Source organism: Oncorhynchus keta, chromosome 19, assembly GCF_023373465.1.
Source record: "Oncorhynchus keta strain PuntledgeMale-10-30-2019 chromosome 19, Oket_V2, whole genome shotgun sequence".
Lineage (NCBI taxonomy): Eukaryota > Metazoa > Chordata > Actinopteri > Salmoniformes > Salmonidae > Oncorhynchus > Oncorhynchus keta.
Genome location: NC_068439.1, coordinates 18,261,665 through 18,287,808, shown reverse-complemented (window position 1 = coordinate 18,287,808; position 26,144 = coordinate 18,261,665). Strand labels below are relative to the sequence as shown.

The 26,144-nt window shown below is 45.0% G+C and overlaps 1 protein-coding gene across 1 annotated transcript; it reads left to right on the top strand.

Moving 5' to 3' along the window:
• The first annotated feature begins 162 nt into the window (after positions 1 to 162).
• Positions 163 to 26,144, top strand: LOC118370975 (protein lifeguard 1-like). Its single transcript, XM_035756250.2, has 7 exons — positions 163 to 327; positions 12,046 to 12,435; positions 13,529 to 13,641; positions 14,084 to 14,284; positions 15,359 to 15,487; positions 15,835 to 15,978; positions 21,301 to 26,144. Exons 2-7 carry the CDS (start codon positions 12,069 to 12,071, stop codon positions 21,448 to 21,450), a joined length of 1,104 nt encoding a protein of 367 aa, XP_035612143.1. The 5' UTR covers positions 163 to 327; positions 12,046 to 12,068; the 3' UTR covers positions 21,451 to 26,144.

Genomic DNA, 26,144 nt, shown 5'->3' with positions numbered 1-26,144 from the left:
GTATTGATTCTGACACACCCAAATTTATGGATCAATGTTTCAGACATGACTCTAGTCATATTGTAAGGGCATCAAAATTACAGTACACTCAATATAGTGTATGCAATTTGTTATCAATTAAATAGCCCTTATCAGTAGAAATGTGTGATTTCCACCAATGACTATGAAATCCCACAAACAGCAGCACATGACGTCAGTTACTGTTGCGGGAAAAGCTGTTGACCGATGACTGGACATTTACATCAGATGAAATAGCTGGGTTTCGAAAGCGAAACGTCAAATCAACGGGGTTTTGCAGTGGCTAATATATTACACTGTTTAAGAAGGGTAAGGTTGCTTTCTATTTGGAAATGATTCTATTGCTTCTAAATACATTTAGCAGTAAACGCTGTAGCTAGCATATGGCTAACGTAGCTGAACATGTCATGCCCAGTCGTTGTTTACTAAAAACATGAACAAACACATTGACTAAGATACACTAGCTAAAATAACGCATCTAGTCTTTGACTCTAAGTAGGATAACAACACTTGGGTGGTACTAAAATGCCAGACAGTTCGGTTTGCTAAAAAGATGAACTGGTAAACTGACGATGCGAAGCGTGCAAGGCTTGTACAACTTTGTCGAAATGATGAATGGATAACTAGCTAGGTAGTGAGCTACATCTTTTACGTCTTTATTTCCCCCATGCGCTAACATAATATAGTTACCAGTTTTAGCTTGTCATTCTCTTTGTTATTGTGTATCGAAACTAAACTATTTTCTTTAATGAAACGTTATTAAGCTAACTAACAATCGTCTCCCTCAGTCACGGGATTGTTTAGCATCTGAGAGCGAGATACGAGCGCAGACAACATGCTCATTTTTCATCTAGACTTTTCAGCATTAATGAATGACAACACTGTCTGGGAGGCATTTGCTATAGGTAAGTCTACACAACAAAATCGCCATCTGGGAACGAGCGCTGTAAACGAGAAGGCCCATCTGATAATTTATTCAGTCAGCGGAGGCAAGGTGCATTCAACTGATACGATGCACATCGTAGTACAGGCCGTGGATGGATGTACAACACTGATATGATGGGCGAATTGAAAAGCTAGGATTGGGTTGCCGGTTGTAATGTACGGATGCGTTGTTTATGTATAGCTTAATAACTAGCAAGTTTTATTATGAGGCAAATAGGGATGCTATCAGTGTTTACGTTCAATTTCCTTTGTTTGCAGCCAATTAGCTGGAAAGAAGGTGCCAGTCAGTGTGGGCTTTAATACTCAGATAGGCCTAGTGTCCAATTGTTTACGTTGTTGGAATGCACACAGAATATTCCCATTAGTGCTGATTACATATCGGTGTTCATGCAGCTGATATTTGTTTATTTCTAGAAATGTGAATCAACAACCTGATACTCAGCCTCATCATTTTCAAGGTCTTGAATTGTGCTCAACAAGAAATTAACTCAAACTTGCTGTTTAGGCCTTTTTATTAATCTTCTCCCAATAAATACTGTATTTTACTGTGCTCCTGATTTTACTATGGTCGGGACGATACCAGTATCGCGATAATTTTTCCATGGCCAAAAATGAAAACACTAAGCAAATCAAACTCTTTGGTCCTTTAAAAAACGATGGCGCTTTGTTTCCTTGCCACTATACTAAGGAGCAGAGGTGGGACCAAGTCCCTATTATTCGAATCACAGGCAAGTCCCCAGTCACAAGGTCCGAGTCCAAGTTGTCCATTCTCAGTGCCGAGTCAAGCTTTTTCAAGTCAAGTAAAAGAAACAATCTATACATGCAATTTCTTGTTCAACTACAAATCTTAGTCTATTTATTGAGGTTACCAGAAAGCCCTTTTCATTATTTTGTCTACAACATATTTTGATGTAAAAAAAAATCATTTGAACTCATTCCAAATGCAACGGTCATAAGTGAATAATATATTTCAAGCAATTTTGACATAACAAAAGACCAGTAGGCCTACTGTAGTAATTGTTGCTTGATGCCCCAGCGTTTTACACCTGCATTTTTTGTTGTTGCTGAAAGTCTTTCATGTTAGCAGCCAATATCAAGTAGGGATATCATGTCACTTCTCTGAAATCCAGAGCAAGCAGAATAATAAGGCCTACCAACCTGTATGCAGCGATGGTTGCAGGATTGCCTGGAAAGCATGGTCTGTCTGTACAGCACACTCACTTTGGCTGGCCACTCGTAGCCATGTGGCTAGCCCTTTGCGTCCCCACATATACTGTCATTCGTCCCATAATATTGATGTCACAGATATCTAAAGACATCTATCCAGTAGCCTATTGTTCTGGTAAAGATGCCTCGGTAGTACGTTTCTCAACTGTATTTTATATGGATAATCTAGATGGCCTACTCTGTTTTTGTCAGGCAAGGAGTGCTTTCTGGGTCTCTAATCTGAATATGCGTGCCCTCCTTGACATGCCGGTGCTGATGGCTGGGCGTTGTTCAACAATCAAGACGCGCAACTTTTTGGTTCTGAAGCACAGATGAGATTTTTGATACAGTCATTTGGTGCAGTAACGTAGGCCTATATTAGAAAGCAATAAAATAGGCAAAGGTGTGTGTGTTTTTATTTATATATAAACACAAATGATAGGCTATATATAATACATTTTATATGTATGTGTAGCCTATTTAAAATGTGAATAAAAATATGTATTTCCCCCCCATTCAGTTTCACTCGCCCCCTCTCAAAAAAATAAAAAACAACGAGAACCACTAGACTATCTCACCCGACCTGTCTTGATTGACAATTTGCTGTTCCAATCAGAGGGTAATCCATGGAGAGTGCCACAAAATGTTTGACAAAACATTACAAAACCTGGCCAGATAAGTCAAAGTTGAGTCCCAAGTCTTGAGGCTCCAAGGCTCATCAAATTTGTGACTCAAGTCCACACCTCTGCTAATGAGTATTGCAATACTGTTATAGTCCCGGAGGTACTGTTTTCCTAAGGATATTGAATCTGCTTTGTGATTTGCTTCCTTGCCACAACACTAACAAGTATCACAATACTGGTATGGTCCCAGCCAGTAGTTGTTACGGTTTATAATTGAGACGGGATAGTTTTCCCTTTATGGCGTAACCCTAGCAGTTGAACAGTAAAATATTCCTGTAACATGATAGTGAAATGTCTGCCCATCTGATTTTCAGGCCTTCTCTGTGTTCTGGGGATGCATGCTGTTTTATGGACATAAGCTGTGTTAGTCTTATGTGGAGCAAATTTAATTTGACTCTTTCATGCATTGCATTGTGAACATGCACACTTCCCTTTCCTGGCTTGCCATTTGAGAACTCTTCAGTGCATTACATTTAAAGCACGATCTAAATACAATTAATTAATCTCCCATTCTTTCCAGTAGCAATAAGGATGAGAAAGATGGGGCGATTGCTAATAGGTTACTGGATATTTCTGCTTTGTAGTCAAGCACCATCGCTCTATGTGATGGGATTGAATCGGGTCCAGACATTACTGAATATCTATAGCAACCATGGAAATAACTACTCAAACCACTTCAAGTTTTTATGAGTCCATTCTTTTCACTGTCAGAGAAAGCCAAAGAGTAGAGAGAGGAGTAAGTACTGGCCTTGTTACACAATAGGCTTGGTTGGGATAGGCTCATCTGTCCCACGTTGTCTCCATTCCTTTACAATCAGTGAACAGTGAACACCAAAGAATGGATACCACTGGAGAAAGTACATTAATTGTTACATAGTAGGCTGTCTTGTCCAATATCACCTCCACTGAGGTTTTTACAATCAGGAACCACCAAAGCAGGGAGATTACTATGTTACAAGGCCTGTAGTCTCCATTCCCATTCCTTGACTATCAGAGTACATACAATTTCAAAGTAAAAAATAGTGAACATTCAATTGCCAAAATATTGAAAATATTCCATTGTCACTGTCTGGTCCACATTGGGTAGACATCAATAGAAAAATAGGAAATTACTATGAAGTAATAAAATATTACTTCGTTTTTAGTCTATGACTTGATTATTTTTAATTCCTTAGTCATCTCATGTCTGCTCAGGCAGTAGCATCCAGCCAGTCAGACAATGTTATCTCTGCTCCCCATACTGTACTGTCTTTAGTCATCCTATTTCGCTAGCTTGCCTAAGCATGCTGCAGCCCTGACAATTTGACTAGTTTTCAAATTAGATTTGCATGACACAGACGTGTAATTTTCCTTTCACTGTCAGGCCCCTGGAAGTGACTAAGCATTTTCTTAGAATATTACCTAATCGGTTTTGTTACATGGGTTTGGTCAATCACAACATGGGCGCCTCAGAGGGGTTCTTGATCAATGTTTCTGATATTAGCTAGAAGCAATGTTGTGTGCTCCCCTCTGGGCTATTTACTAGAGCTGGTTTACTGGTAAATATACAGTGCCTTCAGAAAGTATTAAAACCCATTGACGTTTTCCACATTTTGTTGTTGCAAAGTGGGATTAAAATGGGTAGAATTGTCATTTTTTTTTGTCAACGATCTACACAAAATACTCTGTCAAAGTGGAAGAAATGTAACATTTGTATAAAAAAAATCTCTCTATATATACGTACGTATGTGTATATATATATATATATATATATATATATATAAAATATACACACCTAACTGTATGTAAACTTCTGACTTTATGGGAGAAATTATGTACATAAATATTGTAACACAAGAGAAAGATACACTTAGAGTACATTTGCCATTCTGGTAAAAGGCATTGTCTATTGTATAGGACAGGAAGCCAGAGTAAGGCCATGAGAGTATGGGACAGCTGGAAACACTAAAAATGGAGACACATAGACGCCTAGAATAGCTGGACATACAAAGGTCAGAGGGATATACAAAGGAGGGGGTCAGCCAAATGACAAACTGATGGATTATAGACATAGTTCACATATTCTTAGGACATGGAGATGCTGAAGGATTTTTATTTATTTACATTTTACCTTTATTTAACTAGGCAAGATCAGTTAAGAACAAATTCTTATTTTCAATGATGGCCTAGGAACAGTGGGTTAACTGCCTGTTCAGGGGCAGAACGACAGATTTGTACCTTGTCAGCTCAGGGGTTTGAACTTGCAACCTTCCGGTTACTAGTCCAATGACATGGGGAGACACATAAGTCTGCTGATCTTAGACAACCACATGAAGAGAAGGCGACACATGGGCGCCAGGACAGCTGGACAGACTAAAACTAGAGGAGACACACAGTCTGCTGATCTGAGATAAAAGACACACATACAAAAGAACACATGGAGTTAATTACAGGGTCAAAGCATAGGCCATAGGATAGAGGGATGTATATTATCTTTAGGTCAAAGCAAGGGTCTTGTCATCATTATAATCTGACGGAAAGCAGATATGGGCGTTATTGGGCTGAGCAAGCAGGATGCACAGATTGGGATGTAACTTCATTTGCATATGGGAGGGACTCATGTTTTATGGGTATAACTCAGAGCGAGGGCTCTGAAAAAGGGTGTGTGTTCCGCGGACCACTCCGGCTTGCGATACTGTTGTATTAAAAGTCTATTGATTTTCACAAAGTATTTGAACCGGTTTTCCACCACAACTTCAACTGTGTATATACATACATACATACATACATACATACATACATACATGCATGCATGCATGCATGCATGCATGCATACATACATACACAGTTGAAGTCGTAAGTTTACATACACTTAGGTTTGGAGTCATTGAAACTCGTTTTTCAACCACTCCACAAATTTCTTGTTAACAAACATTCATTTTGGCAAGTCGGTAACGACATCTACTTTGTGCATGACACAAGTCATTTGTCCAACAATTGTTTACAGACAGATTTTTTTTAACTTATAATTCACTATATCACAATTCAGTGGGTCAGAAGTTTATGTACACTAAGTTGACTGTGCCTTTAAACAGCTTGGAAAATTCCATAAAATGATGTAATGCCTTTAGAAGCTTCTGATGTGTACCTGTGGATGTATTTCAAGTCCTACCTTCAAACTCAGTGCCTCTTTGCTTGACATCATGGAAAAATCAAAAGAAATCAGCCAATACATGTGTGTGTGTGTGTGTATGTATGTATGTATATATATATATATAATTTTTTCAAAATTCTTCAATCTCTGTCAAATTGGTTGTTGATAGAGAATCATTTACAGGTCTTGCCATAGATTTTTAAGCAGATTTAAGTAAAAACCCAGGGACATTCTTTGTCTTGGTAAGCAACTCCAGTATAGATTTGGCCTTCTTTTTTAGGTTATTGTCCTGCTTAAAGGTGAATTCATCTCCCAGTGTCTAGTGAAAGCAGACTGAACCAGGTTTTTCTCTAGAATTTTGCCAATACTTAGCTCCATTCCATTTCTTTTTTAATCTGGAAAAACTCCCTAGTCCTTAGCGATTGCAATCATACCCATAACACGATGCTTGAAAATATGGAGAGTGGTTATCAGTAATATGCTTGCACAAATCCAACACAGCACAACACCATGTATTCAGGACAAAAGGTGAATTGCTTTGCCACATTTTTTTGCAGTATTACTTTAGTGCCTTGATGCAAACAGAATGCATGTTTTTGAATATCTCTATTCTGTACAGGCTTCCTTTTCACTTTGTCAATTAGATTAGTATTGTGGAGTAACTACAATGTTTGTAGTGCCTGAGTGTATTGGATGGTGTATCAAAGTGTAATTAATAACTTTATCATTCTCAAAGGGATATCCATGTCTGCTTTTTTTTACCCATCTACCAATCGGTTCCCTTTGTGATTAATTGTAAAACTTCCCTGGTCTTTGTTTGAAATTATTATTATTATTTTTTTTTACATAATTCCACTTTGATATTGGGGTATTGTGTGCATTCCAGTGATGACAAAAATATGAATTTATTCCATTTTAAATTCAGACTGCAACACAAACAAATTGGAGAAGGGGTGTGAATACTTTCTGAAACCACTGTATAATATATATGTGTGTGTGTGAGAAGGGGAGTGCGTGACTAAGAATGAAAATGTGTGCACTCACTACTGTAAGTCGCTCTGGATAAGAGCGTCTGCTAAATGACTAAATGTAGATGTAAAAGAGCGGTGTCATGGAATGCTTGTGCTGTCTGCAAAGCCACTATTAAGTCCCAGACAGTTCCTAACTGAGCTGATTGATGGATTGTCTACACTACATTCTTGTTAATTCAGACATGCAGAGAGGTGAGTTCAGACAGCCCATGGATCAAGCTTTACAGGAATTGCTGCTGAGTTCTGTACCTACCTTGTCAGCAAGCAATTATTATTGTCGGAACAGTCAAAATGGCTTGTGTCAGATAAGGATTGTAGTCTGTTATGATCAAATTGTATTTGTCACATGCTTCGTTTACAGCAGGAGTAGAAAATAACATGGTTATGTATATGAATATCAGTACCGAGTCCATTTTAGTGGTTTGAGGTAATTGAAATAGCTAGGTACTGGACAGGTAGGGGAATGTTGTGAAGCCAGATGCCAATGAATGTTACCCATCTGGGTCGAGTCCCCAATGGTCAAGCCAGTGTGCAGAGACCGTATCGGGATGCAGGGGCCTACGTCCCAAATGGCACCCTATTCTCCTTTTAGTGCACTAGTTTTGACCAGGGCCCAGAGGGTTGTGTTCAAAAGTAGTACACTCTATAGGAAATAGGGTGCCATTTGGGAGACATACAGGCTTTGGCACCAAAGGGAAATGGGACAGTCAAGTGTTACATAATTCTACTGTTATTCAATGTGGCCCCAGATGCTGTAGTGATGTGATCTGCCCCTCTGCTTTCCCTTGCTTATCCGATTGAGTGTGAGAGAGACAGGATTAGTGTGTGTGTGTGGACTTGACTGTACAAGCCAAGGGGAACTTGTTGTGCAGAAGCTACCGTCTAGGGATACAAAAGGCTAAGTTACACAACCAGAAGTGTCTCCACAAATCACTCGATAAACCTGCCATACAGTTGTATGCATTTTTAAAAAATGTGGTTGGCTCTGACCACCTGCATTTTAAATGTGTATTAAAGGAGGACAATAGAATAGAGCGAGCTTGAGATGGCTGAGGGACCCTGTAGAGTGAAGGAAGGGGGCATTGGGGTCAAACACAAGGCCCCCTGGACACATTTCTACCTGGCCCGTGCAATTATTTGTGTTGTCAATTCATTTTTTCCGCTTCCATATAGCCTGTGCTGCACTACAAGTCACAGCAATGCACTGCCAACATGCTGTACACCAGACAGCAGTGCATTGCCACACACACCCTTTCTCAGACCCAGCCACACCCACACACGAGCCAGCCAGTGTGCAGTATCATATCATATCATATCACTAATGGCACTGACTGAATCTTCTACAGAACCAAAAGTTTAAACTTGTAGGCATCGTAAATTCAACCTCAATTGCTCTGCTATCATGTGTCTCGTTTACCTTGCACAGCAGATGGAAAGTGTTCAGACACATGTCATAGCTAGGCTAATAAATGTTGTAGTCTGGCTTCAGTTTTTAAAGCTTGACAATGAATAACCAAAACCTAAACTTGCAACAAAACACCATGCAAAGGACAAACATGCCAGCCTATTACAGCAACATTTGAGCAGTATCCTAAGCTGGCTAATAAACTGCAATACATTTTGAGAACGCCATACAGCAATACTGCATTCAACCGCACTGGTGATCCATGCAGTGCAAAAAAATTAAAAACATTTTTTAAGTTTAAATGTTTAACAACCTATACAGTGCCTTGCGAAAGTATTCGGCCCCCTTGAACTTTGCGACCTTTTGCCACATTTCAGGCTTCAAACATAAAGATATAAAACTGTATTTTTTTTGTGAAGAATCAACAAAAAGTGGGAAACAATCATGAAGTGGAATGACATTTATTGGATATTTCAAACTTTTTTTTAACAAATCAAAAACTGAAAAATTGGGCGTGCAAAATTATTCAGACCCCTTAAGTTAATACTTTAAGTCGCTTGGGGTATGTCTCTTATCAGTTTTGCACATCGAGAGACTGAATTTTTTTCCTATTCCTCCTTGCAAAACAGCTCGAGCTCAGTGAGGTTGGATGGAGAGTTTTTGTGAACAGCAGTTTTCAGTTCTTTCCACAGATTCTCAATTGGATTCAGGTCTGGACTTTGACTTGGCCATTCTAACACCTGGATATGTTTATTTTTGAACCATTCCATTGTAGATTTTGCTTTATGTTTTGGATCATTGTCTTGTTGAAGACAAAATCTACGTCCCAGTCTCAGGTCTTTTGCAGACTCCATCAGGTTTTCTTCCAGAATGGCCCTGTATTTGTCTCCATCCATCTTCCCATCAATTTTAACCATCTTCCCTGTCCCTGCTGAAGAAAAGCAGGCCCAAACCATGATGCTGCCACCACCATGTTTGACAGTGGGGATGATGTGTGCAGGGTGATGAGCTGTGTTGCTTTTACGCCAAACATAACGTTTTGCATTGTTGCCAAAAAGTTCAATTTTGGTTTCATCTGACCAGAGCACCTTCTTCCACATGTTTGGTGTGTCTCCCAGGTGGCTTGTGGCAAACTTTAAACGACACTTTTTATGGATATCTTTAAGAAATGGCTTTCTTCTTGTCACTCTTCCATAAAGGCCAGATTTGTGCAATATACGACTGATTGTTGTCCTATGGACAGAGTCTCCCACCTCAGCTGTAGATCTCTGCAGTTCATCCAGAGTGATCATGGGCCTCTTGGCTGCATCTCTGATCAGTCTTCTCCTTGTATGAGCTGAAAGTTTAGAGGGACGGCCAGGTCTTGGTAGATTTGCAGTGGTCTGATACTCCTTCCATTTCAATATTATCGCTTGCACAGTGCTCCTTGGGATGTTTAAAGCTTGGGAAATCTTTATCTATCCAAATCCGGCTTTAAACTTCTTCACAACAGTATCTCGGACCTGCCTGGTGTGTTCCTTGTTCTTCATGATGCTCTCTGCGCTTTTAACGGACCTCTGAGACTATCACAGTGCAGGTGCATTTATACGGAGACTTGATTACACACAGGTGGATTGTATTTATCATCATTAGTCATTTTGGTCAACATTGGATCATTCAGAGATCCTCACTGAACTTCTGGAGAGAGTTTGCTGCACTGAAAGTAAAGGGGCTGAATAATTTTGCACGACCAATTTTTCAGTTTTTGATTTGTTAAAAAAGTTTGCAATATCCAATAAATGTCGTTCCACTTAATGATTGTGTCACACTTGTTGATTCTTCACAAAAAAATACCGTTTTATATCTTTGTTTGAAGCCTGAAATGTGGCAAAAGGTCGCAAAGTTCAAGGGGGCCGAATACTTTCGCAAGGCACTGTAGCTTCATTTTCTGTTGTTTATATTAAATGCTTTTTGATTAGGGTGACAGCATATTATTCACATCTGAAAGCATAGCAGCAAAGGCTGAACAGATATGATTTATTATTTTTGTTTTAATATGTTAATGCTATATACAGCATCCCATGTACGTAGGTGGAATTATTATAAAGGGCCATCTTTTTTTCAAATAAAACCAGTTATAGGCATGGATTTTTGTGTGTAAAAACTGTCTGGCCTGTGAATTCCTTGGTTTTCTTTTCAATATGGCCCTTGTGCTGATTGAGTTTCACACCCCTGTAGTAAGGCAAGTGTTTTCAAGGGTGGGTCCCTTTTTTCCTAGATAGTGCTTCGGGATTAGGGTGCAATTTGTGACTCAGACCAGGTCTCCTACTAAAGCGAAGCAGATTAATAATGCATTTAATTACCAACACACCTCCTGCCTGGGTCCGTGGTGACTCTGTGCTCTGGTGCAGGAAAGCTTTTAGGGGAAAGCACTGTACCGTTTCCTGGAAAGTCTGAAGGACTGTGTGGATGGTCCGTCTATCCTCATCTAGGTATTTTTGTGAAACACGTCAGGTCCTATTCAGTCAACTGGTAACTGGGTCTTCAAGATGTTTGCAAAACAAGCTTTATAGGCTAACATGCAGTTGAACTTTTCTTTTTGTTTTGCCCCATAGCCTAAACACTGTTTGGTTAAATAGCATACTGGCTGGTGCTAAATTCTAAGTCCTGAGGTGGAGGCTGGTAGGAGGACGGGCTCATTGGAACGGTATCAAACAGATCATACATATGGAAGTCACATGTTTGACTCCGCTCCATGAATTCCATTCCAGCCATTACAATGAGCCTGTCCTCCTCTAGTTCTGCCCACCAGCCTCCACTGTAGTCCAGTTTGACCTGGTGGTGGTGTAACAATGCAGTGGATGAAAAGCACAACAAAACATCATGACAGAGACAGGGCAGAAAGTGTTCTCTCCAGTGAGAGTGTATTATTTGGATTAGGCCTAGACGTGGACAAAGTGGTCTGTCAATCTACATCCTTCCATTTCAGTTTACCGAGAATCCTATTGTCAGGACAAGTGGATCCTAACCTAACGTTCCAGAATCACCTAGCCTATTCAAGAACAGCCAGTCATTGGACAGTGTTTAATGTGGCTTGATTCAACTCATGTCATCAGTGCATCCTCTCTCGCCCTGCCTCCTGTACATTGCAGAGAGCAGACTGACTGAGCAGCTTAGCAGTGTTGATGGAGGGTGTCTGACTCTGTGTGTGTGAACTGTCTGGGTGTTCTCAGGAAGAATCACTAGGCTGCTGCCTGGGCCTTTTGTCTGCCAGCTTCCTCAGTGTTCTCATCAGCTTTGTAATCAGGCAGATTCAGTGTTTGAATCTTTGCACGGTCTTGGCCACACTGGCAAAGACTATCATTACCTTTTCCGGTGCTTCCTTTTAGAGGGAGGGAGTAAAACAAGCAAGGTGAAGAAAAATACTTCATATTATTGACCTAAGATGTGTCTGTTGAACTTTAATGCTGAAGCTGTCAAACATAATTAGTCTAAGTTTACTATGTTTCACCATTTCCCTTCTCCTGCCTCACTTTCCAGAAAACTCCAGCTTGTCATGTTATCTCAAATGCAAAGTCCCGCCCAACAGTGGTCTGTTCCTGTGAATGCCATACATGTTTCTTTTCATGTTTCCTTGTTCCTCAGGCCACCAGTGAGAGAAACAGACCATGTCTCAGGACAAGAACAGCTACCCCGGGGTCATGGGGGAGAACAACCCCCTCCACAACAACGTCTATGGACCACCCCAGCCCGGGTTCGGGATAGCCCCTCCCAACTACACCCCGGCTCCAGTGCAAGCTCCATACCCTGGCCAGCCTGCAGCCTATGGCCAGCCTACACCATATGATCAACCTGCACCCTATGGTCAACCTGCACCCTATGGTCAACCTGCACCCTATGGTCAGCCCGGGTTTCCCCAGGGAGGCCCCGGGTTTGGACAGGGACCCTACCCTCAGATGCCCTATCCCCAGGGCCCCTACCCCACAGTGCCCTACCAGCAACCTGCACAGCCAGGGTTCCCTGGTGACCCCAACAGTGAGTAGACAGTAGTGGACATGTAGCTGTGCTTGAGACATTTCACATGATTTATGTTTGGAAGAGCAGTCATATGGTGTCATGGAGAATCTAGGAAAAGGTTGCTCTCTAGACACTCTTTCTGGTTCTTCTGGGTTTACCTCCATTCTATGCTTAAATGGCTATAAGATTGCAAAACTGTCCCAAGACCTGGGCTAACATGCACATTATTTCTACACTTAAATGTTTTGTAACACTCATGCCCATGTCAAACATCATTAATCCAAGTGGGCCAAACGCAATGTGCTCAGGTACAGTTAAATTAATTCTGTTACCAGTCTTCACTCCTGCTTATGTCAGTTTTCCATTTGAAAGGCAGGTTTGGAAATTCTTAAGATCACTGTTTGCTTTTCCACTTAGATGGATGTATAATTACCCTGAGAATTTGCTGCCTGTGTCTTTCACTGTCCATCAACCTACTGTACTGGAGAAGCACACATATATCATCCTCCTGAGGTTAAACTGTCTCACTGACTGTCTCACTGACTGTCTCACTGACTGACTGTCTCACTGACTGACTGATTGACTGACTGTCTCACTGACTGTCTCACTGACTGACTGTCTCACTGACTGATTGACTGACTGACTGTCTCACTGACTGACTGACTGACTGACTGTCTCACTGACTGACTGACTGACTGTCTCACTGACTGACTGACTGTCTCACTGACTGACTGTCTCACTGACTGACTGTCTCACTGACTGACTGACTGACTGACTGTCTCACTGACTGACTGACTGACTGACTGTCTCACTGACTGACTGACTGTCTCACTGACTGACTGACTGACTGTCTCACTGACTGACTGACTGACTGACTGTCTCACTGACTGACTGTCTCACTGACTGACTGACTGACTGACTGACTGACTGACTGACTGACTGACTGATCAACAACTATATAGAACTAACCCTGTTAATGACCCGTGTCAAAACAACACATTCAATAGTCTCACAATCTACAAGCATTTGATTGCCAATAGACTCACCCCTGTAGTGATTAAACCCATGGTTGCTATTTGGTCCTTTTGTTGTTATTGTCTGGGGTTTTCAGCTTCTGCGGGTGAAGGTTACCATGGGGACGTGCCGCCGTCTTACTACGACAACGAGGAGTTTACCAACTCTGGCTTTGAGGACAAGAGCATCCGACAGGCGTTCATCAGAAAGGTGAGACAGGAGAGGGGACGGGACTGCGTGAATGAGAACAGAATAACATGTTGTCAGTTGAGTGAATGGAGGCGATAGAATGGTTTGGTTTCTATCAGCTCCTAGTTATTCAGATATAAATGAGCTTTTAGCTAAATCTGGTGCAAAATGTAAATAAATAAATGGTGCAACGCATCACTTCTCACTTTTGAGATGTACTGTATGTTTTTGAGGTACATTGTCCATGTCCAAATACACTTCATGAATAAAACAATGATCTGCTATTATTTTCATGTTTTTGACTATTATTCAAAATAAAGAAATTCCCTCACAAATCTAACCAGCAAAGTTTCAACTTAAATTTCAATAGCCAATGTTGACTGACACTTTGTCATAGTTATTGAATATCTTTCTTGAGACAGTCCTATAACATCTCTGTCCAACCTTCTCCACCTCCTCCTAGGTGTTCCTGGTGCTGACCGTTCAGCTGATGGTCACCTTCTCCTTCGTGGCCGTCTTTACCTTTGTGGACGATGCCAAGTTGTTTGTGCGGCGTAACCCCTGGACGTACTACGTGTCCTACGCCATCTTCTTTGTGTCTCTCATCACCCTCAGCTGCTGTGGAGAGTTCCGTCGCAAACACCCCTGGAACCTGATGGCATTGGTACAGCCATTTCTGCATGCTAAATGGCACCCTATTCCCTGTGTAGTGTTCTATTTTAAAAGTAGTGCACTATGTAGGGAATAGGGTGCCAGTAGTGCACTACGTAGGGAATAGCGTGCTGCCATTTGGGATGTGGACTCTGTCTTTTAACCTCTAATAGATGCATTGTCTAATGTATCAACCCTATGTATCTGTTAATGTTTCAGGTCTTGGTTTGGGACAGTGTTGCTGGAATTGGGTAGATATTGATATTAGACTAGAGTTACAAATATAAGATAGATATTGTCGCGTTTTATAAAACTGTGAAATCAACGAAGCGATGAAACACAGATTGGATTGATTAAAGGTGCACTATGCAAAAAGCCATTTCCTGGTTGCTAAAATTCTAAAAGTTTGCCTAATTTCAGTTTTTATTTGCTTGTTGTTTTCCATATATAGTGTAGAGATTCATTTTCATAACCCAAAATATTGTATTTTCAGCGGTTTGAAGCTGGTGTACAAAACCGAAAACTAAACTTAAAAACTGGAAGCATAGAAATAGTGTACATAGAACAGATCTACCACTTCATAGACTTAATTTCAATGAGAATTACAGATCTATAACTCACATCTGGAAGTGAATTTTGTCTGGTCGCCCAAAAGGTTACATATTGTGGCTTTAAATACAATTGATGACCTGATTTGTCTCTATATATTATTTATATAATGTTGTAACTTTAATGTGTTTGAGTTAATCTTTAGATTTATTTGCATATGTAATTGTATTGGGTTGTGTTGAATTACGCTTTTTGACTGCAAGTCCCAGAATGCTTTGTGAGAGGAATGAGTGATAACGCGCCAATTATGTGCAGGTGCTGGTGATTGTGGCTGACAGTCCGACAGCATCTTACCTGCATTGCTCTGTACCAAAACAATTGTTGATAAATGTAACGTAAACAAGTATTCTTACTAAAAGAAGCTTTCGTATCAAACCCGACGTCCCGAGTCATTAATTTGAAGTTAGTTAATCTAAAATATAACATTATGAGAGGGATGTGTTGTGGTTGTAATACTGACGTTGTTGTCTGCCCTCAGTCCATCCTGACCCTGAGTCTGTCCTACATGGTGGGGATGATCGCCAGCTTCTACGACACAGAGACTGTCATCATGGCTGTGGGCATCACCGCTGTGGTCTGCTTCACCGTGGTCCTCTTCTCACTACAGGTCAGTAGTGCACACAGTCATGAATGCGTATACACACACACACTCCATCCTGACTCCCACCTTGCTGTCAGCATCACACACAGTATTACAGTATTACGGTTTTGCAAACCATGATATTATGGAGTCTTTTTCTGCCTCCATGGCCTTTGTTTCATTTTCACTATTACTATCACATACTATTATTGTCACTATCAATTACTATTGCTATCACTATTACATACTGTCACTATTACTATCACATACTATGGCATAGCCTTGAGAATTGAGGAATGTTCGGGGGCTTGAACCTCAACTCCCTCTTGAGACAATGACAATCCCTAATTTCCCTGTTTTCTCCCCTAATCCAGAGCAAGTATGACTTCACTTCCTGCCGCGGCGTTCTGTTTGTGTGTTTGATCGTCCTGCTGCTCTTCTCCATCCTCTGCATCTTCATCCGCCACAGGATCCTCCACATCGTCTACGCCTCCCTGGGAGCCCTGCTCTTCACCTGCGTAAGTAGAGGAACTCGCCTGAATTTGAATGATGTATTGCATTTATATGGCACTTTTCAGGGCTTCATGTTTTAAGGGGGGCTCTCGCCTCATCCACACCACTGTGTGACCTGTGAAAGTGTAATAAGTAAATGTGGCATGGTTGACTATCAGGACAAATTTTAGTATAAAGGGTGTGTTGTTCACTAGGGATGTCTGTCATTATAATCAATGTTATGGTGCATATGGGATGGTTGCTAAATGACAGGGTTGTGACAGGACTATACCAAGGATGTGTATATAAACCCTGTCTTCAACACAGCCTTTCTTGTGTGTGTATTATGTAAGTCATTGGGCTATACCCATTGAGCTCTAACAGAATCCAAGCTCAGCGGGACAGGAATTGACTGAGTCCAACTGTTTGGCTATGTGACCGGATTATCACGCAGCTGCTGGTGGCCTCAGGTTTTCCACCCCTGTCTGAGCCCAGTCTGCTCTCCCTGCAAACTGGGATAATTTCATATTTTTTTGTGGAAAAGTGAGAACGAAACAAAAAATGTATAAAAAAACCATGGTTACATTTTGGAAACTCTAAAGGTGGAAAAACGACCTTGCTGATGCGATCAGTCAGTTATGGGCACTAGTCAGACTCACCAAAAGTGTTGTGCCCAAAGCTCTCATTCACCTTTAAACAAGGCAGTAAAAAGAGGGGAAGCATGTTAGTGAGGATGGGGGAGGGCAGTGTGTTAGTGAGGATGGGGGGGGAGGGCAGTGTGTTAGTGAGGATGGGGGAGGGCAGTGTGTTAGTGAGGATGGGGGAGGGCAGTGTGTTAGGATGGGGGAGGGCATGGGGGATGGGGAGGGCAGTGTGTTAGTGAGGATGGGGGAGGGCAGTGTGTTAGTGAGGATGGGGAGGGCAGTGTGTTAGTGAGGATGGGGAGGGCAGTGTGTTAGTGAGGATGGGGGAGGGCAGTGTGTTAGTGAGGATGGGGGAGGGCAGTGTGTTAGTGAGGATGGGGAGGGCGTGTTTAGTGTGGGGGGGGCAGCAGCGTGTTGGTGGGGGGGCAGCAGCGTGTTAGTGAGGATGGGGAGGGGGCAGCGTGTTAGTGGGGATGGGGGGAGGGCAGCGTGTTAGTGAGGATGGGGGGATGGGGAGGGCAGCGTGTTAGTGAGGATGGGGGGAGGGCAGCGTGTTAGTGAGGATGGGGATGGGGGAAGGGCAGCGTGTTAGTGAGGATGGGGGGGTGGGGGAGGGCAGCGTGTTAGTGAGGATGGGGGTGGCAGCGTGTTAGTGAGGATGGGGGTTAGGGGTTAGTAAGGGGGGGCAGCGTGTTAGTGAGGATGGGGGGTAGGGCAGCGTCAGCAGTGTTAGTGGGGATGGGTGGAGGGGGCAGCGTGTTAGTGGGTGGAGGGGCATGGGGGGATAGGGGCAGGGCAGCGTGTTAGTGAGGATGGGGGGGGGGGAGGGCAGCGTGTTAGTGAGGGATGGGGATGGGGGGCAGGGCAGCGTGTTAGTGAGGATGGGGGTAGGGCAGCGTGTTAGTGAGGATGGGGGGGCAGCGTGTTAGTGGGGATGGGGGGGGGGGCAGCGTGTTAGTGAGGATGGGGGGGCAGGGCAGCGTGTTAGTGATGATGGGGGTGGCAGCGTGTTAGTGAGGATGGGGGGGGGCAGGGCAGTGTTGGTGAGTAGGGGCAGGATGTTGGTGAGGATGGGTGGGGGGCAGCGTGTTAGTGAGGATGGGGGAGGGGCAGGCGTGTTGAGTGAGGATGGGTGGGGGCAGGGCAGCGTTAGTGAGGATGGGGGAGGGGCAGCGTGTTAGTGAGGATGGGTGGAGGGGCAGGGCAGCGTGTTGGTGAGGATGGGTGGAGGGGCAGGGCAGCGTGTTGGTGAGGATGGGGGTGGAGGGTTAGTGAGGATGGGGTAGGGCAGCGTGTTAGGGGGGGCAGCGGGGCAGCGTGAGGAGGATGGGGGAGGGCAGGGCAGCGTGTTAGTGAGGACGGGGGGGATGGGGGGGCAGCGTGTTAGTGAGGATGGGGGAGGGTGATGATGGGGGTAGGGCAGCGTGTTATGGGGGTGAGGATGGGGGATGGGGGCAGCGTGTTGGTGAGGATGGGTGGAGGGTGCAGGGCAGCGTGTTAGGTGAGGATGGGTGGAGGGGGAGGGGCAGGGCAGCGTGTTTGTGAGGATGGGGGAGGGCAGCGTGTTAGTGAGGATGGGGGGGCAGGGCAGCGTGTTAGTGAGGATGGGGGGGGCAGCGTGTTAGTGAGGATGAGGAGTGGGCAGCGTATTAGTGAGGATGGGTGGAGGTGCTGGGGAGCAGCGTGTTGGTGAGGATGGGTGGAGGGCAGCAGGGCAGCGTGTTGGGGGAGGGGCAGCGTGAGGATGGGTGGAGGGGCAGGGCAGCGAGTTGGTGAGGATGGGGGAGGGCAGGGCAGCGCGTTTAGTGAGGATGGGGGAGGGGCAGGGCAGCGCGTTAGTGAGGATGGGGGAGGGCAGCGTGTTAGTGAGGATGGGGGGAGGGCAGCAGTGAGGATGGGTGGAGGGGGTGGAGGGCAGCGTGTTGGTGAGGATGGGTGGAGGGGCAGGGCAGCGTGTTGGTGAGGATGGGTGGAGGGGCAGGGCAGGGCAGGATGGGGGAGGGCAGCGTGTAGTTTGTGAGGACGGGGGGATGGGGAGGGCAGCGTGTTAGTGAGGATGGGGGAGGGCAGCGTGTTAGTGAGGATGGGGGGGGGGCAGCGTGTTAGTGAGGATGGGGGGAGGGGCAGGGCAGCGTGTTGGTGAGGATGGGTGGAGGGGCAGGGCAGCGTGTTGGTGAGGATGGGTGGAGGGGCAGGGCAGCGTGTTGGTGAGGATGGGTGGAGGGGCAGGGCAGCGTGTTGGTGAGGATGGGTGGAGGGGCATGGCAGGGGGTGGAGGGGCAGGCAGCGTGTTGGTGAGGATGGGTGGAGGGGCAGGGCAGCGTGTTAGTGAGGACGGGGGAGGCAGCGAGTTAGTGAGGATGGGGGGGGCAGCGTTGGTGAGGATGGGGGGGAGGGCAGCGCGTTAGTGAGGATGGGGGGAGGGCAGCGCATTAGTGAGGATGGGGGGGGGCAGGGCAGTGTGTTAGTGAGGATGGGGGGGCAGCGTGTTAGGAGGATGGGGGGGCAGCGTGTTAGTGAGGATGGGGGGGGCAGGGCAGCAGTGTTAGTGAGGATGGGGGGGGAGTGAGCAGCGTGTTAGTGAGGATGGGGGAGGGCAGCGTGTTAGTGAGGATGGGGGGGTGGGCAGCGTGTTAGTGAGGATGGGGGTAGGGCAGCGTGTTAGTGAGGATGGGGGTAGAGCAGTGTTTTGGTGTGAGGATGGGGGGGGGCAGCGAGTTAGTGAGGATGGGTGGAGGGGCAGGGCAGCGAGTTGGTGAGGATGGGTGGAGGGGCAGGGCAGCGAGTTGGTGAGTATGGGGGGGGCAGGGTTGGTGAGGATGGGGGAGGGGCAGGGCAGCGTGTTGTTGGGGGGAGGGGCAGGGAGCGTTGAGGATGGGTGGAGGGTGGGGAGGGCAGCGTGTTGGTGAGGATGGGGGGGGGCAGCGTGTTAGTGAGGATGGGGGGGCAGCGTGTTAGTGAGGATGGGGGGATAGGGCAGCGTGTTTGTGAGGATGGGTGGAGGGGTTAGGGGGCGTGTTAGTGAGGATGGGTGGAGGGGTGTTAGTGAGGATGAGGGGGAGGGCAGGGTGTTGGGGGAGTGAGGATGGGGGGAGGGCAGCGTGTTAGTGAGGATGGGGGAGGGGCAGGGCAGCGTGTTAGTGAGGATGGGGGAGGGCAGCGTGTTGAGTGGGTGGAGGATGGGGAGGATGGGTGGGGGGCAGCGTGTTTGTGAGGATGGGGGGGCAGCGTGTTAGTGAGGATGGGGGAGGGCAGCGTGTTAGTGAGGATGGGGGGGGGCAGCGTGTTAGTGAGGATGGGGGAGGGCAGCGTGTTAGTGAGGATGGGGGGAGGGGCAGGGCAGCGTGTTAGTGGATGGGGAGGATGGGGAGGATGGGGGAGGGCAGCGTGTTAGTGAGGATGGGGAGTAGAGCAGCGTTTTAGTGAGGATGGGGGGGGCAGCGAGTTAGTGAGGATGGGTGGAGGGGCAGGGCAGCGAGTTGGTGAGGATGGGGGAGGGGCAGGGCAGCGGGGGGAGCAGTTGGTGAGGATGGGTGGAGGGGCAGGGCAGCGAGTTGGTGAGTATGGGGGGGGCAGGGGCAGGGGCGAGCGAGTGGGGGGAGGGGCAGGGTGGTTGAGGACGACGGTGGGGAGGATGGGGGGCAGCTTGTTAGTGAGGATGGGGGCAGCGTGAGGATGGGGGGGGCAGCGTGTTTGTGAGGACGGGGGGAGGGCAGGGTGAGGATGGGGGAGGTCAGCGGGTGTTAGTGAGGATGGGGGTTAGGGCAGCGTGTTTGTGAGGACGGGGGGGGGCAGGGTGTTAGTGAGGATGGGGGGGAGGGCAGGGTGTTAGTGAGGATGGGGGGGAGGGCAGGGTGTTAGTGAGGATGGGGGGGCAGCATGTTAGTGAGGATGGGGGGAGAGCAGCGTGTTGGTGAGGATGGGGGAGGGCTGCGTGTTGATGGGGGGGAGGGCTGCGTGTTGGTGAGGATGGGGGGAGGGGCAGGGCAGCGTGTTGGTGAGGATGGGTGGAGGGGCAGGGCAGCGTGTCGGTGAGGATGGGTGGAGGGGCAGGGGAGCGTGTCGGTGAGGATGGGTGGAGGGGCAGGGCAGCGTGTCGGTGAGGATGGGTGGAGGGGCAGGGCAGCGTGTCGGTGAGGATGGGTGGAGGGGCAGGGCAGCGTGTCGGTGAGGATGGGTGGAGGGGCAGGGCAGCGTGTCGGTGAGGATGGGTGGAGGGACAGGGCAGCGTGTCGGTGAGGATGGCTGGAGGGGCAGGGCAGCGTGTTGGTGAGGATGGGGGGGAAAGTTGGTCCACTGGCCTGAAGGAAAGAATAGAGTGGTGACATAACACCTAGTAGAGATGGACAGATGCGAGGGATGAATTCCAATTGTTGGTTGTGGGATATGGTAGAGACATTAACGTGAGTGGGGATGAAGAAAGACCATTTAAAGATGAGAACCTTATTTATATTTTATTCAGAATAGTCGGGTGATTTCAGGCTAATGCAGTATGGCAGAACATCACTAGTAACTTTTGTGGTTATAAGAATATGAATCATTAAAAAACATCAGCATAAGGGGCTGAATCCTAACCTGAAAATCCATGTGATGTTCCTACTCAGATCTGTATGCACAGCGTTACAATTCTGCTGTACATGATTGGCTGATTGAATGTCTCTCTTGCCATAATCATTCCTTTCTCCATGTTCTGTATGGTTGTAGTTCTTGGCTGTGGACACCCAGCTCCTCCTGGGCAACAAGAAGCTGGCTCTGAGTCCAGAGGAGTACATCTTTGCTGCTCTCAACCTCTACACAGACATCATCAACATCTTCCTCTACATCTTGGCTATCGTGGGCCGTTCCCGTGAGTGATGGAGCGACGCCCTCTTGAGGAAAGGGAGAGGAAGGCAGCCAGAAGGATTGAATGATGCTCTTTTCCCCTCGCTATCTTTTTGCATGATCTGTTCCACTTTTTGAGGTTCCCTCCAATTTGTCTGTTACATCTCCCCACCATCATCCCACCCCCTTCAGGAGACGAATTGGGTGACAGAAAAAAGGGTTCTGTCACCTATTGCAGCAGGCCTGCCATAGAGTGCAGCAAAGAAGGGCACATTTTTGAAGTTATTTATTTGAAGTTCTATTTAAGTATGTTTTAAGTTATTCCTTTTTTTTAACATTCCTTGTTTGTTTTTATGCATTCTGCTTGTTCGGTCCTCCTTGGCAATCTGCTTCTACTTACAGAGATATGGTAGCTAACTAGTAAATCACTTCTGAACAATATTAGCTGAACAAATTCTATATAACTCTCCTGTCCTCTGGGATTTTGGCGCTCTTCCTTGCCTTGTAAATTAAGCACTGTAGAGAGAGCGAGTGATATGCTATCTGATAGAGAAAGCCACGCTGTGATGCAGGCCAGCGCTTTTTAAGGAAGAAACCTAGAAACAACACCTTTCCTGCTATATTCTCCCCCTCTGGTGTTCCCTTGTTTTCCTGCAAATGTAAATGAACTCTGCATGGCACCTGAAACAGCTGAGATAAGCTGAATAGATGAATAAAAACCCTCCAGAGGGATACCTCTCCTAGCTTGCTTGTTACGTAGCTGTACATAGTTCTGTGTGAAATGTATATGACGCTTAGTTCCCTAACCAGCTCTCTCTTGGCATGCCCGGGGAGTGTATGGCTGTGATGCTCACTACTATATATATATATATATATATATATATCACATACTTTCTCCCCATCCTCACTACCACGCTGCCCTCTCCCCATCCCTCCCTCATATATATATATATATATATATATATATATATATATATATATATATATATAAACTGATGCCATCACTAAGCATTGCTAACCAGTACAAAGACCAAAACTCCAAGCTATTAAAGCGAGAGTGCACACCTCTAACCCACTCCACAATATGTGAATGTCGTTTGTGTTGTTAACATGGATGTACAACACTAATAGACATGAATAATAATGTATGTACAGTACCAGTCAAAAGTTTGGACACACGTCCCGAGTGGCGCAGTGGTCTAAGGCACTGCATCACAGTGCTAGCTGTGCCACTAGAGATTCTGGGTTTGAGTCCAGGCTCTGTCGCAGCCGGCCACGACCGGGAGACCCATGGGGTGGCGCACAATTGGCCCAGCGTCATCCGGATTTGGGGGGGGGTTGTCCGGCAGGGATGCCCTTGTGCCATCGCGCACTAGCGACTCCTGTGGTGGGCCGGGTGCAGTGCATGCTGACATGGTCGCCAGGTGTATGCATTTCCTCCGACACATTGGTGCGGCTGGCTTCCGGGTTAAGTGGGTATTGTGTCAAGTAGCAGTGCGGTTGGGTTGTGTTTCGGAGGACGCACGGCTCTTGACCTTTGTCTCTCCTGTGTCCGTACGGGAGTTGCAGCGATGAGACGAGACTGAGACTAACTACCAATTGGATAACACGAAAATGGGGTAATAAAAAATCAAATTTAAAAAGTTTGGACACCTACTCATTCAAAGTGTTTTTCTTTATTTTTACTATTTTCTACATTGTTGAATAATAGTGAAGATATCAAAACTATGAAGTGTTAAACAAATGAAATATATTTTAGGTTCTTCAAAGTAGCCACCCTTTAGCTTGATGACAGCTTTGCACGCTCTTGGCATTCTCTCAACCAGCTTCACCTGGAATGCTTTTCCAACAGTCTTGAAGGAGTTCCCACATATTCTGAGCACTTGTTGGCTGCTTTTTCTTCACTCTGCGGTCCAACTCATCCCAAAAAATCTCCTTTGGATTGAGGTTGGGTGATTGTGGACGCCAGGTCATCTGATGCAGCACTCATCACTTTCCTTGGTCAAATAGCCCTTACACAGCCTGGAGATATGTTGGGTCATTGTCCTGTTGAAAAACAAATGATAATTCCACTAAGTGCAAACCAGATGGGATGGCGTATCACTGCAGAATGCTGTGCTAGCCATGCTAGTTAAGTGTGCCTTCAATTCTAAATAAATCACAGACAGTGTCACCAGCAAAGCACCATCACACCACCACCTCCATCCTTTATGGTGAGAACCATATGCAGAGATCATCCGTTTACTTACTCTGCGTCTTACAAAGACACAGTTGGAACCAAAAATCTCACATTTGGACTCATCAGACCAAAGGACTGATTTCCCCTGTCTGTCTGTTGCTTGTGTTTCTTGGCCCAACCAAGTCTCTTCTTCTTATTGGTGTCTTTTGGTAGTGGTTTCTTTGCAGCAATTTTACCATGAAGGCCTGATTCACGCAGTCTCCTTTGAACAGTTGATGTTGAGATGTGTCAGTTACATGAACTCTGTGAAGCAATTATTTAGGCTGTAATTTCTGAGGCTGGTAACTCTAATGAACATATCCTCTGCAGCAGAGGTAACTCTGGGTCTTCCTATCCTGTGTCGGTCCTCATGAGAGCCAGTTTCATCATAGCACTTGATGGTTTTTGCGACTGCACTTGAAGAAGCGTTCAACGTTCTTGGAATTTTCCACATTGAATGACCTTCATGTATTAAAGATGGTCTGTTGTTTCTCTTTGCTTATTTGAGCTGCTGTTCTTGCCATAACATGGACTTGGTCTTTTACCAAATAGGGCTTTCTTCTGTATGCCACGCCTACCTTGTCACAACACAACTGATTGGCTCAAATGCATTAAGAATCAAAGAAATTCCACAAATGCACTTTTAACAAGGCACACCTGTTAATTGAAATGCATTCCAGGTGACTACCTCCATGAAGCTGGTTGAGAGAATACCAAGAGTGTGCAAAGCTGTCATCAAGGTAAAGGGTGGGTACTTTGAAGAATCTCAAATATAAAATATATTTTGATATGTTTAACACTTGTTTTGGTTACTACATGATTCCCTATGTGTTATTTCATGTCTTCACTATTATTTTACAATGTAGAAAATAGTATAAATAAATAGAAATCCTCGAATGAGTAGGAGTGTCCAAACTTTTTTGACTGGTACTGTATGTGAAAATATTTTTAATGGGATGCTAATATTTCCCCCCCCCCCCTTATGTTCTGAATGTTAGGAAGGTTGGTAATTGAGATGCTTTTATATAAGCTAAATGTGGAATGTCCCATTGGCTTCCTTTGGATAAATGTTTTCCCTCTTACTTTTCGCTTGTCCTTACTAATTCCTAATTTGTCTCTGTCTTCATGTAAAGTAAATAGTATCATTTTATCCCCCCTTCTCTCCATTCTTACTAATGTGAAATGTTTAGGTATTGGAATTTCGGAACACTTATACAGTGCTGTTAGAAAAATATCACTTTTTTTTACTGACATGGAGATTGAAGGATAAGTTATTAATGATATATTTATTGAAGTTGCTATAGAAGGCAGGGCTGCTGTGAAGTTGAAAGTAAATGAGCAGGACACCACACTTTTCTGTTGTTATGAATGATGCATGGGACGCAGAGGGGCATATATTCTGTGAGGTTTCCTGCTTGAACATGGATTTGTGTATACACTGGAAGACTTGAAGGTAGAATAAGGAGAGTCTGGAAACACAGAATCACTTTGACTACTAGTCACTAGAGAACACCTTAGTTTTAACACTCCACTACTGTCAATGCTGACCAATCTGTTGATATGTTCTCCATTGAAACTATACACTAAGTTACATCCACAAAAATGAATACCATTTTTTGAAAACCACATCAAAGTCTTCAATATCTCAGATTGAGTTATAATTTGACTCCTGTTGCACGATCCTTCCCTATTGTTGCATGTGCTGTGATTTCACACTGGGCAGGCACTAGCTGTTTAATTTGAGTCATGTTGAACGAAGAATAATCATAACAATAGAAGTGTTTATTGTTGTGCTACCTACGGCCCTGTTTTGATTTAATGTTTCTGTTTATCTAAGTAAATGTGTATATACACTGAGTGTACAAAACATTAGGAACACCTTCCTAATATTGAGTTGCACCCCACCTTTTGCCCTCAACAGCCTCAATTCTACAAGGTATTGAAAGTGTTCCACAGGGATGCTGGCCCATGTTCTCTCCAATGTTCCCCACCGTTGTCAATTTGGCTCGATGTGCACTGGGTGGTGGACCATTCTTGAATCACATGGGAAACTGTTGAGAGTGAAAAACCCAGCAGCGTTGTAGTTCTCGACACACTCAAACCGGTGTGCCTGGCAGCTACTACCATAACCCGTTCAAAAGCACTTAAATCGTTTGTCTTGCCCATACACCCTCTGAATGGCACACACAAACAAGCCATGTCTCAATTGTCTCAAGGTTTAAAAATCATTCTTAAACCTGTCTCCTCCCCTTTATCTACGCTGATTGAAGTGGATGTTCGGTGACCTCAAGAAGGGATCATAGCTTTCATCTGGGCACTCGCTCATGAAAAGAGCAGGTGTTCCTAATGTTTTGTACACTGTATAATACAACTCCTTAGTGGTTTGATGTGTATCGAGTAAATTGGAGCTTTGTAGTTATGTTTGCACTGTAAATTTGCATTAAAATGAACTGGAATTGGATTCCTTTACACTACTCTTTGTTTTTCATTAAAAGAGCTATACACTTTT